This window comes from Rhamphochromis longiceps, linkage group LG7, assembly GCF_057381845.1.
Source record: "Rhamphochromis longiceps isolate RC_006_pf linkage group LG7, R_longiceps_female_GT1.1, whole genome shotgun sequence".
Taxonomy (NCBI): domain Eukaryota; kingdom Metazoa; phylum Chordata; class Actinopteri; order Cichliformes; family Cichlidae; genus Rhamphochromis; species Rhamphochromis longiceps.
Window position 1 is genome coordinate 70395292 of NC_140563.1, and position 15271 is coordinate 70410562.

General features: G+C 43.2%; 1 protein-coding gene across 2 annotated transcripts in view; it reads right to left on the reverse strand.

Moving 5' to 3' along the window:
* Positions 1 to 15271, reverse strand: part of LOC146666951 (sodium channel protein type 4 subunit alpha B-like) — a 54689-nt gene that overhangs the window by 17877 nt on the left and 21541 nt on the right. For both annotated transcript variants that reach the window (XM_085415101.1, XM_085415100.1), the window contains 7 exons: positions 14972 to 15145; positions 11990 to 12091; positions 10789 to 11073; positions 10581 to 10634; positions 10304 to 10441; positions 10084 to 10188; positions 5457 to 5727 (listed from right to left, as the gene is read on the reverse strand). In XM_085415101.1, coding sequence (XP_085271227.1) covers positions 5457 to 5727; positions 10084 to 10188; positions 10304 to 10441; positions 10581 to 10634; positions 10789 to 11073; positions 11990 to 12091; positions 14972 to 15145 — 1129 coding nt within the window. The remainder of the gene's footprint in view (positions 1 to 5456; positions 5728 to 10083; positions 10189 to 10303; positions 10442 to 10580; positions 10635 to 10788; positions 11074 to 11989; positions 12092 to 14971; positions 15146 to 15271) is intronic.

A 15271-nucleotide genomic window follows, 5' to 3' on the forward strand; every position in this document is an offset into this window, starting at 1 on the left:
CTGGGATCTAGGCTGCACCAAGAGTAACTGTCCTGATGATCTTAGGGCTCTCCTGGGGATATACGGATTAAGGAGTTCAATGAGGTAGCACGGCGCAGTATTGTTTATGGTTTGAAAGGTGAGCAAGAGAATTTTGAACTCAATGTGGTATTTGACAGGGAGCCAATGCAGGTCAGCGAGGACTGGGGTAATAGAGGCAAACCTTCTGGTTCCAGTCAAAAGGTGTGCCGCAGCATTCTGGACAAGCTGCAATCTATGAAGAAGGGCAGAGACCAAAGTAAAGGGAATCACAGTAGTCTAATCTAGAGGTCAGAAATGCATGGATAGGTTCTCAAGGTCCTATGTAGTGCTTGGCCTTGGATATTTGACGCAGTTGGTAAAAACTAGATTTAACTACCAAGGATCAATGTTCCCTCTAATGTTTCACGTGTCTGAGCGAACACACAAACTCCCTGAGCGTCTCTTGGACCACTGTGAGCACCAGCAGACGTGTGCACTGTGGTCACGCCAGCATCTAATCCATCCAATTTACATGGTTTATTAAAGTAATCAAATTACAGCATTTACATTTATCTTAGACGACTTTTAATTAACTGCTTTAGGCCACTTACAATGTTTTAGAAAAATTGGTTTTGTAGCATGTTAACACTATTGGAAGTAAAAATAACTTGAACTCCAGTTTTGAAAACACAACTTTCTTTTTTTTTTTTTTATAAAGCTCTGACTTGTATTATGAGTATGACTCTGTGGGAGAGAGTCCTGTAACTCTGTCTGCAAAATACAGTAAATAATGACCAATGTTGGGCAATTAATTATTTAGTTACTTCTTCAAAAGAGTAACTGAGTTATGCAAACAACAAAGTTTTTTGCAGCTGTTTACCTAAAAATGCAGCCAAAGCGTTTTTTTAAACAAACATTTCAAACTATTTACAGAACAATCAGCTGTTCTGCATCAAATCTGATGCCACACAAATTATTTGTGCCGCTCCAAAAAATAATTTCTGTCCACTATGAGATGAAGGAGAACAACAGCTGATACCTGCAGGCCTGACAGCAGCAGATGTGTCACTGCTGTAACACCTGTAACACTCAGCAGGCGCCTCATTGTCCTGACACACAACAACACTACTGACCACACTACACACTAACTACACACTAACTACACACTAACTACACACTAACTACACTCTAACTACACTCTAACTACACACTAACTACACACTAACTACACACTAACTACACACTAACTACACACTAACTACACACTAACTACACACTCCAAACACGCTAAACGTCACAAATCTCAAATCTCTCTCTCTCTCTCCCTCCCCCCCTCCCTCTCCCCGCCTCTCTCTCCCCCTCTCCCTCCCCCTCTCTCTCTCCCCCTCTCTCTCCCCCTTTCCCTCTCCCTCTCCCCCTCTCCCTCTCTCTCTCCACCCCTCTCCCCCCCTCTCTCTCGCCGTCACTCCTAAAACTTCCTCCTTCCTAAACAACTAAAGGCCATGTTGCCATATCATTTTTTGATTGGTCGACATGGTATATTTTTCGACCAATAGGAAAGGGTGGGGTTTTTTTGGTGTTGTTTTTGCTCGCAGGCTTTCGAGCGGTTTCCTTATAAAACGCCGTTTTTACCGTTTCTTCCTGCAGTAAATATAAACAACGACAGTATTCAGGAAGGAAAACAAACACTGCAGATATTTTATCATAACTCTGGTTTTACGTGGCCGATCAACACAATTTAAAAACTGGTATAAAGTCCACACTTTGCCCATCAGTTGTTCCGTCTGTCCTGCTCACATCTCCAATGGTTGTACACGTTGTCATTGTTGTGATATTTTGATACCATGGTAGCATTTACAGGATATTGTTTTATAGTGATATTATACAGGAAAACTGTTACTCAATAAGGCCCATTTACTAGTTGTTTTTCTCTTTCTCTGTGACCCAAGAATTAATGTGTAAGAATCACAGGCTGGTACCTCAAGGTCGAAAATACCACAGAGATCACTTCCTTACTCCCATCCTCCCTTCTTTATCTCTTACAAAAAGGCTCGTTAAAGGCCAGGTGGTTTGTTTCAGAATTCACTAATGAAAGAACTCTGTATTCTATGTCTAGGAGTGTATTTTGCTGGGATGATCATAAATTGTAGCTGAACTGATAAACTATACAAAGGATACTTCTTTGCTCAGAGGGCAGGAAGACGCTTCCTTATTTGGTCTGTACCGGTTTGAACTGAGAATCTGCTGACACATGAACCTTTTTCCTCTATATAAACTGTTGTCTGATGAATAAACCTTTGAGTTGATTTTGGGAAAGCAACCTGAAGCAGTCTGTGTTTCCTTGTTCTCCCAAGCTACTCCCGACGTCGTAACTAACCTGCTGAACGGTATACCTGAGTGTTACTTTGAATCATTTTGAATCTTATAGGGTAAAGACAAAACTCTGCTTATAGGTGCCCACGCCTCGGAGGAAACCCGATCCACGGATGACCCGGGACGGAGATTTCTTTCAGTCATTAACGTGGCTTCACTCCACAGCAGCCGCTTTGCTAAAACACCGGTGTCGGCACATAAGGACGCGTCATAGCCTGTCAGCGACGTTGATTGGCTGCGTATATACGAATGTGAATCGCATCATTGGCTGGTGTTAGGTTTTGTATTGTTGATTGTCATTTATGCTTAGAAATATTTAACCATATATGCTTAGAGGTGTATAATCAATTGTGTAGTGATAGGATGTGTGATCTTTAACAGGCTGCAAAGGCTTGGTGTGTATTCCACACTAGAATGCACACCCACATCCTGGGAGCACGAGAGAGGTCGTACCTTCTCTTATTGTTTTATGGTAGGATTAACGTAGCTACGTCTGTTCTAGTCTAAGTGCTTTTTGTTTAGATGAACTGTTGGATTTTCCAGACCAGCAGGTTAAGGAAGTCGTTTATGGGGTCACATTCTGACCACACACACACACACACACACACACACACACACACACACACACACACACACACACACACACACACACACACACACAGTATTCTTTGTTTACATGTATACTTATGTAAGATGTTATATGTTAATGACCCTATGCATATTCATGTAACCACAGTAAAAGGAGTGCTATGGGGAACCTGGCTGAGAGTCTGATGGAGGTCAAGTGGTGGAACGACACTTGGCTCCAGGCAGGTCTCCCTCATGCATGAGTAACATGAAGAACTTTGCCTACTTGTGTCTTGCTTGCTGTGTAATTATATTGTCTTCAGCGTTCCAGCGAATAGGTTCAAGCTACAAACCTATCAGCTGGACTATGGGATAAGGTGGCATCGTTCTGATCCCATACGGGAGCAGCCAGTCACTCACTGACTAACACTGCAGAACAGGATTGTTAAAGTTTTAAATTTAATTTCAGTGCAGGTTAGATTTTCTTTTTTTTTTGTGCGCAGATACCATGCCAGCGGTGTGCAATTGCCCATGCGTGCAGCTTAGAGGGAACATTGCGGAGGATACTTGTTTGTCAAACTTAGCTGAAAATGTTTTTTAAAAAATTGGTTTTGTAGCATGTTAACACTACAGTATTGGAAGTAAAAATAACTTGAACTCCAGTTTTGAAAACACAACTTTCTTTTTTTGTTTTTATAAAGCTCTGACTTGTATTATGAGTACACTACACTACAGACTAGCTAAACGTCGCAACACACGACAACACACGACAACACACGTCACAAATCTCTCTCTCTCTCTCTCTCTATCATTTTTTGATTGGTCGACATGGTATATTTTCCGACCAATAGGAAAGGGTGGGGGGTTTTTTGGGTGTTGTTTTTGCTCGCAGGCTTTCGAGCGTTTTCCTTATAAAACCCGTCAACAACGACAGTATTCAGGAAGAAAACCAAACATTGCAGATATTTTATCATAACTCTGGTTTTACGTGGCCGATCAACACAATTTAAAAACTGGTATAAAGTCCACACTTTGTCCGTCAGTTGTTCCGTCTGTCCTGCTCACATCTCCAATGGTTGTACACGTTGTCATTAACGTGGCTTCACTCCACATCAGCCGCTTTGCTCGCTAAAACACCGGTGTCGGCACATAAGGACACTGTCATAGCCAGTCAGCGACATTGATTAGCTGCGTATATACGAATGTGAATCGCGTGATTGGCTGGACTATGGGATAAGGTGGCATCGTTCTGATCCCATACGGGAGCAGCCAGTCACTGACTAACACTGCAGAACAGGATTGTTAAAGTTTTAATTTTAATTTCAATTCAGGTTCGATTTCTTTTTTTGTGTGCAGAGACTGTGCCAGCAGTGCGCAATTGCCCATGCGTGCAGCTTAGAGGGAACATTGCCGAGGATACTTGTTTGTCAAACTTAGCTGTTTAAGAGGACACTTAAGTTGTTAACAGTGCCAGAAAGAAAGGTGCCAAGGGGTCCAAGAGTATCAGCAAATTGGCCCTGTGAAATATGGTTGTCGAACGGCACGATTTCTGTTTTCTTCTTGTTTAATATAAGAGAGTTATCAGAGAGCCAATCTTTGACCTCTCTCAAACACTCTAGCAGACAGTGTACTGATGACCAAACATCACCAGAGAGCCAAAAGTAAATTTGAATATCATCAGCATAAAAGTGACAGGAGATATTATACTTCTCTAAGACAGAGCCTAGGGGCAGCATATACAATGAAAACAACATAGGGCCCAACACAGATCCCTGGGGCAAACCACAGTAGAGGGGAGCAACAGAGGAAGAGCAAGTAAGTATGTAAGACCTGTCCGACAGATACGATCTAAACCAGTTCAAGGCATTACCCATTATGCCTACTGTGTGCTCAAGCCTCAATAGGAGGATATTATGGTCAACCATATCAAAGGCAGAGGTCAAGTCCAATAAAACTAAGAACGTAGAGCACTCTGAGTCGGCAAATAAAAGAAGGCCATTAAGGACTCTCAGCAGCGCTGTTTTGGTGCTATGGCGTGGTTTAAAGCTAGACTGGAATTTATCGCTGATATTATTTGCATCCAAGGAGGCCTGCGTCTGTGAGAGGACCATCTTCTCCAATGCTTTAGACAACAATGGAAATAACACAGACACACCACACTCTTTCTTCTGCTTTTGATGCCATAAGTGGAGGTTTTCCACACAGGCCAGGTTTGGATTTGGGGGGTTTTCCCCTTAATAATAAACACATTCATTTAGAAACTTCAGTTTGCGTTTACACGTGTTATCGTTGACAAATATTTTCATTGTTTGATCTGAAACATGTAAGTGTGACAAACATCAGGAAATCAGGAAGAGGGCAAAGACATTTTAAACTGCAGAAACCATGACACGGACTGACTTTAGAGTAAAAACAGGGAACATTGTACTTCCTGTTACAGCCCGCAGACATTTGCAGTAACTAACCAAACTGAGATCAGATAAGAAAAGAAGATTGTTTCTGTGTGTAGGACTCACCTATAATGGACAAAGTGAGAACCACAAAGTCCACAATGTGCAAGACATTTCTGAAGTAATGCTGTCTGAGTGCAATGATCTTCAGGATAAACTCAACAAGGAAGATGGCCCCAAGGATGAGATGGATCCAGTTCAGGACAAGTGACTTCTCCTCACTCTGATCATCAGTCTCCACCATTAGAACCACCATGTTGAAGAAGATAACCACCACCATGAAGATCTCAAAGTACAGAGCGGTGACCAGGTCAAACAGCCAAGCCAGGCAGCAATTCTGGAGACAAAGACGTAAGCTTTAAACACTCCGGCAGTCAGTCGGTTTGCTGACACTGCAAATAGTTTTCAGTAAAAACCCTCTTACAGGAGAAACTTTGTGATCCAATGTTATCTTAATCACTGCTGAAACAGAATTTGTTTCTTCACCTCCACAGTAGGAGGCAACAGGCTAATATATGAAGGCTGGTGTAAGAGTCTGATTGACAGCTGATGACTCTCTCTACTGCACAAAATGAGACTCGTCCTTACAGTCATTAATCTGACAGCTCTAACATTCATTACCTTTATTACTGCAACGCCTCCATACGTGCCTTCACGTGCTACATATGAACATATATCCATAAGTATCTGGACTCTGATGCGTATTTTAGTGTCTGCACACCGTGAGTTTTAAAGGTTTGTAAAAATATTCCATCAACTGTTGTTTCATGCAGTCCCCCGTTTTCAGAGGCTCAAAGGTGACAAACAGTAAAGCCCATTCCCTCATTATTCAATGAAAGTTTGAGCAGTTACAAAACCTGAAACTGATTCAAGGTGTTGTATTTAGGATCAGAGCATCTAATTGAGTCAAGGGGATTCTTGAGGAGGTTGGTGAAACTCTTTGAAAGTCTACGATCAATACAGAGAGTTTACAACAAGATGCAAACTACTGGTTACACTCAAGAAGTGCTAGAATAGATTTTACCAGAAAACATCTAAAGGAGCGTGTACAGGTCTGAGAAACATCTTTGGGCCGATGGAAGCGAGATGAACTTTCAAATCAAATCACTTTTATTGTCACATCACATGTGCAGGTACTCTGGTACAGTACATGCGAGTGAAATTCTTGTGTGCGAGCTTCACAAGCAACAGAGTTGTGTTAAAATACAATAACATAAGAACAAGCAAAATATAAGAATGGGTAAATCTGAGAATTATATGAATAAATATATGTACAGTATAAGAGTGTATGTGCATTACTGAATGTGTATACTAAATATAAATATCTACGTGTGTGTGTGTCTATACATATTTTAAAAATTAAATAGAATAAACAATAAATAAAATATATAAAATATACAGAGGTTGGTAGTTGGACATGTGCAAAACAGTGGCATTTATATACAGTGTGGAGTGCAAAATGTTGAAGTTCTCTTAAGTGAAGCTGAGGTGACTATGAAGTGTTCAGCAGTCTGATGGCCTGATGGAAGAAGCTGTCTCTCAGTCTGCTGGTACGGGACCGGATGCTGCAGAACCTCCTTCCTGATGGAAGCAGTCTGAACAGTTTATGGCTGGGGTGACTGGAGTCCTTGATGATCCTCCCCGCTTTCCTCAGGCAGCGCTTCCTGTAGATGTCTTGGAGGGAGGGAAGCTCACCTCCAATTATCCGTTCAGAGCACCGCACTACTCGCTGGAGAGCTTTGCAGTTGTAGGCGGTGCTGTTGCCATACCAGGTGGTGATGCATCCAGTGAGGATGCTCTCAATGGCACAGTGATAGAAGGTCCTGAGGATGCGGGGGCTCATGCCGAATCTTTTCAGTCTCCTGAGAAAGAAGAGGCGCTGCTGCGCCTTCTTCACTGTTTTGTTTGTGTGTACTGACCACGTAAGATCCTCAGCCAGGTGTACCCCAAGGAACCGGAAGCTGCTCACTCTCTCCACAGCAGCGCCGTTGATGGTGATGGGGGTGTGTACTTCTCTGCACCTCCGGAAGTCCACTATCAACTCCTTTGTCTTTGCGACGTTGAGGGTGAGATGGTTGTCTTGACACCAGTGGGTCAAGGCGCTGACCTCCTCCCTGTAGGCCGTCTCATCACCTTTGGTGATAAGACCCACCACTGTAGTGTCGTCCGCAAACTTCACAATGATGTTGGAGTTGTTAGTGGCCGTGCAGTTGTAGGTGTAGAGTGAGTACAGGAGAGGGCTCAGTACACACCCCTGTGGAGCACCAGTGTTCAGTGTGATGGGGGATGAGGTGATGCTGCCCAGCCTTATTCATTTTATTCACCCCAGTTTGAATAACACCTTGGGACTTGCGCCAGAAAATAAAAAAGTCAGTAATTCTAATAGGTTTTAGGTTCAGGGGATTTACGCAAATTTGCGCAGGGTTAGTAAATCTAGTGTTAAATTAAATAAAATTAACTACAGCTAAGAGGCAAACCAGGTTGCTGTGCGAATCGGTTGATTAAATTATTGCAGTTACAGCGCAGACCTATGATTGTTGGGAGCAGTTCTGATTGTACAGTCTGACAGCTGCAGGGAGGAAGGACCTGCAGAAACGCTCCTTCATGCATTGAGGATGCAGCAGTCTGTCACTGAAGCAGCTCTGCAGCAACATCTACATGCATGGGGTGGGAGACTCTGTCCATCAGAGATGTTATTTTGGCCAAAGTCCTTCTGTCTCCCACCACCTGCACTGGGTCCAGGGTGCATCCCAGAACAGAGCCGGCCTTCCTGATGAGTTTATCTAACCTCTTCCTCTCAGCTGCCGATAAACTGCTGCTCCAACATACCACACTGAAAAAAATGACAGATGCCACCACAGTAAGAGCTGCCAGTTTGTCTACCATGGTGGTGACCATGGTGGCCATTTAGAAGTCGGCCATCTGGGATACAACTTTTGTTTTTTCAATAGGAAGAGAGTTAAGTTGGCTACAATAGGTGACACGGGGGAAAGGACGCTCTTTCGAGGATTCCAATGTTCACATGTTGGACAGAGAGGACAGATGTTTAAAAGAGGAGTGAAAGAAGCCATTTACAGTGGGGCAAAAAAGTATTTAGTCAGCCACCGATTGTGCAAGTTCCCCCACCTAAAATGATGACAGAGGTCAGTAATTTGCACCAGAGGTACACTTCAACTGTGAGAGACAGAATGTGAAAAAAAAAATCCATGAATCCACATGGTAGGATTTGTAAAGAATTTATTCGTAAATTAGGGTGGAAAATAAGTATTTGGTCACCTCAAACAAGGAAAATCTCTGGCTCTCACAGACCTGTAACGTCTTCTGTAAGAAGCTTTTCTGTCCCCCACTCGTTACCTGTATGAATGGCACCTGTTTGAACTCATCATCTGTATAAAAGACACCTGTCCACAGCCTCAAACAGTCAGACTCCAAACTCCGCCATGGCCAAGACCAAAGAGCTTTCGAAGGACACCAGGAAAAGTATTGTAGACCTGCACCAGACTGGGAAGAGTGAATCTACAATAGGCAAGCAGCTTGGTGTGAAAAAATCAACTGTGGGAGCAATCATCAGAAAATGGAAGACATACAAGACCACTGATAATCTCCCTCCATCTGGGGCTCCACGCAAGATCTCATCCCGTGGGGTCAAAATGATCATGAGAACGGTGAGCAAAGATCCCAGAACCACACGGGGGGACCTGGTGAATGACCTGCAGAGAGCTGGGACCAAAGTAACAAAGGTCACCATCAGTAACACACTACAACGGCAGGGAATCAAATCCCGCAGTGCCAGACGTGTTCCGCTGCTGAAGCCAGCGCATGTCCAGGCCCGTCTGAAGTTTGCCAGAGAGCACATGGATGATACAGCAGAGGATTGGGAGAATGTCATGTGGTCAGATGAAACCAAAGTAGAACTTTTTGGTATAAACTCAACTCGTCGTGTTTTTTTTTTCACATTCTGTCTCTCACAGTTGGAGTGTACCTCTGGTGCAAATTACTGACCTCTGTCATCATTTTAGGTGGGGGAACTTGCACAATCGGTGGCTGACTAAATACTTTTTTGCCCCACTGTAAGTCCACCTGGAGTTTACAACTCTCTGCCATCTATAATCCAGTTCTGAGATCCCTCCCCAGACGCCTTAACACCCACTCACATCCTGGGCCATCTGGCCTCAGGAAATCACATGACAGGGTGGGGCCGGGTTTCACCATGAGCTCACCCGAAACCCTGGCTGATTGTGACCCACACCCGTTTTCACACCTTGGCTCATGTGATTAGGTAGAGGATCATCAGGGGGTCCTTTGTACCTCTTTGGGGGGAAACTCCCACTGGGTTTCAATCTGGGACTCTCCACCATTTGACCTTAGAACTGAAGAAGCTTCTCGGATGAGAGCTGAAACGTCTTCAAACAACTAACGGTTCTCTTTCCAAGCTCCTTAGATTCCCATTACTTTGGCATTTTTCACAAATTCAGCAAAAGAGCTCAAAGATACAACTTGAAACTGGTTGTTTCCTGAGTTGTGCATCATGTGTGGACACAACATTAGTTCATCCCTTGAGTTAGGAGCCTCTTTTATGCCTGAATGGGTCAGAGTTGGGTAATCTTCTGAAAGTGGTCGGGTACAAGGACTGGGCTAAAAATGAAAATCAGCCAGCAGTTGACAAAGACTGAAGAACTATATCTGAACTGACCTGAGGTTGTGGAACAGTTTTGTTGCGTTTTTCAGAGAATCGTTTCTTTATGGTGCTCAAATATTTCTGCTGCTGGTCCGTCACAAAAACATGTTTCCCTCCGAAGTAGAGATGAGAGACAAGAGCAAAGTTAACTGACAGAAACAGGAAGAACGAATTCAGCCAACACTGTGGAGCTTCTACAGACTGATGCCCAACTGTGTGCGTGTGCGTGACCTATCTTGTGTCTCTGCTGGTGGATCGTATCAATGATGACTCTAATGAAGAGGTTCAGCGTAAAGAAGCAGCCGATGATAATGAAACAGATGAAGTACAGGTACATGTACACATTGATCTCGTAGTGCGGCTGGTCTTCCACCTACACACACACACACACACACACACACACACACACACACACACACACACACACACAGTGGTTTTAACACACACACACAGTAGTAATATACCAGTAATAACAGCAACAGTAACAGTACTGATCCAGCGTGTATACTGACTTGTCTGGAGTCCACAGCTGCATACATGATGTCCATCCAGCCTGAAGACGTCCCCTGACCCACAATCAACACAGAGTTTCATTAGAAAAACAATGAATTCAAGCTGTATTACTAAATGATACTGACTTTAGTTAGCTTGGTTATGTTTTTTCCACACAGTTGATGGTTTTATGCATTCTAACTAACAAGTTAGAGTGTTCACACTGACCATGATCAGCAGCGACAGGAAACCCATCCCCACATTGTCAAAATTAAACGTCCACGTCTTCCAGTTGACCTCAGAGAAATTCTGATCCATCAGTGAAAAGCATTCAGTCATGTTGTTCACCACGTAAAAGGAGAAAAGCTCCTCTGAAGTCTCATTGTAACAGTAAGAAAACTTTCCTGCAAACAGATTCACTCCTATCACGCTGAAGACAAGCCAGATGACCAGAATCACCAGCAGCATGCTGAACATGGAGGGCAGCGTCACGGCAAGCACCTTCAGCACCACCTGCACACAGACAGAGACAAAAAGGTCTCTGCTGTGAATCAGCTCACATCCAGTTAATAAGCTGCCTCCACGTTGGCTCTCCATCCAACAGGACTTTAGTTCTGCCAGGAAAGTTCACTATTAGCTACTGAAAGACCTGAAAACCTGTAAACAAAAACTAAGCAAATGATATACAACGTAAACAATCATTCAACTTGGGGTGTAAATTGTGTGACATGCAACTGGCTTTATACTAGGGTTACAAGGCATTGATAAGTCCTGGTAAGACCAGTCGCCTCTCACACCTCCGTCATTAGGACAGCTACACCCTGGGGAACCCAGTCTTGTGCCTGGCTGACCAAATGGAGCACAGCCGCCAGTCTGTGGAGTAACCTCCTCAAGTATGGGAAAACTTTCCTCTGAACATCAAAGGACAGTGTGTTCTTTTTGTGTGGTCATACAGATTTGGGAGGCTGAATAACGGGTTGGCGATTAAAACTCACAAATGCAGACCTGCACGCATTACTGAGACAAAAGTGATAAAGTCCTTCTGCTTACACCAGCGATTAAAATACCTGGGACACGTCTGTAGGATGGACAACCGAGAAATAAGAAAACAAAGATTGTTTGATGAACGCTCCCTGAGTTGGGTGAGATTGAAGAAACGTTTAGGGACAGATACCCTGCAAATAAGGAGAATGATGATGGATAGGACAAACTTTCAGTGTCTATGGGAAATAACAGACACACCCTAAGGACTCAAATCTCCTAAAAAGGGAGCACAATGATGAGTAGAGCAAAAGAGAAAGTCACACGAACTCTACAAATCATTTAACAAGCAAAGAATTTTATAAATATTTGATCTTCTTTCTCTAGCAGAAGAGTACACCTACATCCTGCTCGGCAATGTCTGTATCTGTATGAGTGCCTGCCTCACCCTCATGCCCTTGAAGCGAGACGGGACCCTCAGAGTCCTCAGAGCTCTCAGAGGCCGGCTGGTGTATCCAAGCATGTTGCCCATCAGGGAGAACAGAGACACCTAGAAGACAGCACAGCGGTGACAATGTGATCCACCTGTCTCTAATAATCGGCTACAAGCCACAGGCCTTCGAGATGGCAGTTGTTAAACATTACTTAAATACAACCCCTTGTCCCAGCTGTCTTAGCTACTTATAGGCCAATCCCCAGCCTCCATGTTATCGATTCTTGAAACAGTAGTTGTCAACAGCTAACAGATCATCTGCAGAGGAATGGCTTATTGGAAGAGTTTCAGTCAGGTTTCAACTGTAGGAAATCAGGTCTTTGCTCTGTCTTTTGTATAATGAATCTGTAGTGATCTTTGAATGGTTTCTGATGCAGGGGACTGTTCTGCTATCATTCTGTCCAGTGTTAGTGCAGCCTTTCATACCATTTACCATAACATTCTGCCTGACAGGCTTGAGGTTTAGGCTGGTGTATGTGGCTCTGCCTTAGACTGGTTTTCTTCTTACTTATCTGACAGGACTGTCTCTGTTAGAACAAACCATTGTATCTGTTGAAGTCATTCTGATCAAAGTTGTCATTGTTGTGTTTAAAACTGTAAACCTTTTCTTGAACTGCGTGCAGATATTTTTCCTCCCCTACATCTAGCATGGTGGGGGATGCTATTAGCTATAGCGTTTAACTGCAGGCACACTTGCATGTAAGATTCTGGTTTCCTTATTTAGTAATGAATGTTTACTTCCTGCCATTTATGGGCTCACCTGTGCTTGTATATGGTGGACTGTTCAAGGAGTTGAGCCATGTACGGGGTGTAATATTGGATTCTTCTCTGGCTTCGACTTGCATATAAAATCTTCATCATATCGCTGTTCATTTCATTTAAGTAACATTTCTAAGTTATTTTTAGACTATTGTAATAACCTGTTTTCCAGCTTGGACAAATCATTGCTTTCTTTCTTCATTCACAGACTCTGGATTTTTTGGTTGTTCCCTGTAAATGACTAAAGACGAGGGGGCACAGAGGCTTTCAGTCTGTGGCACCAAGGCTGTAGAACAGTCTACCACCACAACTACACTTAGTGGACTCTGTGGACTAAAATCTTTGTTTAAACAGGCTTCAGAAGTTTTATTGGAATGATTATAGGTTTATTTATTTATTTTAAAACTACCTGTTTATTTTATTTTATCTTATCAAGTATTTTTATTGAATATTTTAGCACTTAATGTTCAGATTTATTTGACCCTTTTGTGTACAGCGACTCTGTGAAAAGTGCTTAATAAATAAATAAACTTAATAAATAAACTTTGCTTACTTCTCATAGAGTTCACAGCACAGAAACAGCTTTAGTGAAGGTTACAAATGATCTTCTTATGGCCCCTGACAGTGGACTCATCTCTGTGCTTGTCCTGCTAGACCTCAGTGCAGCGTTCGATACTGTCGACCATAATATCCTATTAGAGCGATTAGAACATGCTGTAGGTATTACAGGTACTGTGCTGCAGTGGTTTGTATCATATCTAATAGACTCCAGTTTGTGCATGTAAATGGAGAGTCCTCTTCACACACTGAGGTTAATTATGGAGTTCCACAGGGTTCAGTGCTAGGACCAATTCTGTTTACATTATACATGCTTCCCTTAGGCAGCATCATTAGAAGACATAGCATACATTTTCACTGCTATGCAGATGACACCCAGCTCTATCTGTCCATGAAGCCAGATAACACACACCAATGAGTTAAACTGCAGGAATGTCTTAAAGACATAAAGACCTGGATGGCCGCTAACTTTCTGCTTCTTAATTCAGATCAAACTGAGGTTATTGTACTCGGCCCTGAAAAGCCTAGAAATATGGTATCTAAGCAGATTCTTACTCTGGATGGCATTACCTTGGCCTCCAGTAACACTGTGAGGAACCTTGGAGTCATTTTTGACCAGGACATGTCCTTCAACGCACATATTAAACAAATATGTAAGACTGCGTTCTTCCATTTGTGCAACATCTCTAAAGTTAGAAATATCCTGTCTCAGAGTGACGCTGAAAAACTAGTTCATGCATTTATTACTTCCAGGCTGGACGACTGTAATTCATTATTATCAGGATGTCCAAAAAACTCCCTGAAAAGCCTTCAGCTGATCCAAAATGCTGCAGCAAGAGTCCTGACAGGGACTAGAAAGAGAGAGCAGATTTCTCCTGTTTTGGCTTCCTGTTAAATCCAGAATTCAAAATCCTGCTCCTCACATACTCTTAAACCAATAAGGTCTTAAATCATCAGGCCCCGCCTCAGATGGCCCCGCCCCTCCCTGAGCCTGGTTCTGCTTGAGGTTTCTTCCTGTTAAAAGAGAGTCTTTCCTTCCCACTGTTGCCAAAGCCCTTGCTCATAGGGGGTCATATTATTGTTGGGTTTTTTCGGTTTCCTTAACATTACTGTAGGGTCTTGACCTTATAGTGTAAAGCACCTTGAGACAACTGTTGTTGTGATTTGGTGCTATATAAATAACATTGAATTGAACTCGATTAAATTGAACTGACCTCATTGTACAGGAGAGCAGTGAAGCAGCAGGTTCATCTTACCCAGCCTGACTGTGTGCTGTTAGTTTATCTGTTCAAACTGAAACAACCCCATTTCTTTACTACAACGTCAAATACTGACATCCTGTCAAAGCCGCCCACATCTCAGACATGAACAGCCCGTCCTTTAGCTTCGGTGCCATCACCAATGCTGAGGTGGGTCTATGATCCCCAGCTCCACACATGGTTAAATGCCCCACATCATTTTTCGTTCATTCCAAGATTTAGCCAGAATACTCTTACTGATACAACCCTCCCCATTTACCCAGGCTTGGGACCAGCACCAGGACAACACTGGCTTGTGGTCCCTCCGTGACTGGCTTTGTAAAATACTGCCAATAATCGGTGCTGCCGATTGTGCTCTTACATCTAGGATGAGGAAGTCGAGCCAGCACCAGAAGCTTGTGAAGTATTTCTTGAATCCAAAAGCGATCCACTTCAGTAGCATCTCCACCAGAAACACGAAGGTGAACACCAGGTCTGCCATCTTCAAAACTCTCTGCAAGACTGGACGATGCCCCAGGTAGATGTCCTCAAAAACCTGTTCACAAACACACGCCTGTTTACTCACAACAAGCAGCATATGAGACGATCTGAGGACAACCACTGTCATTCTAGCAGTGTGACCTTCTGGTTTAACAGACGACCTGCTGTCCTGTTTGTTCTT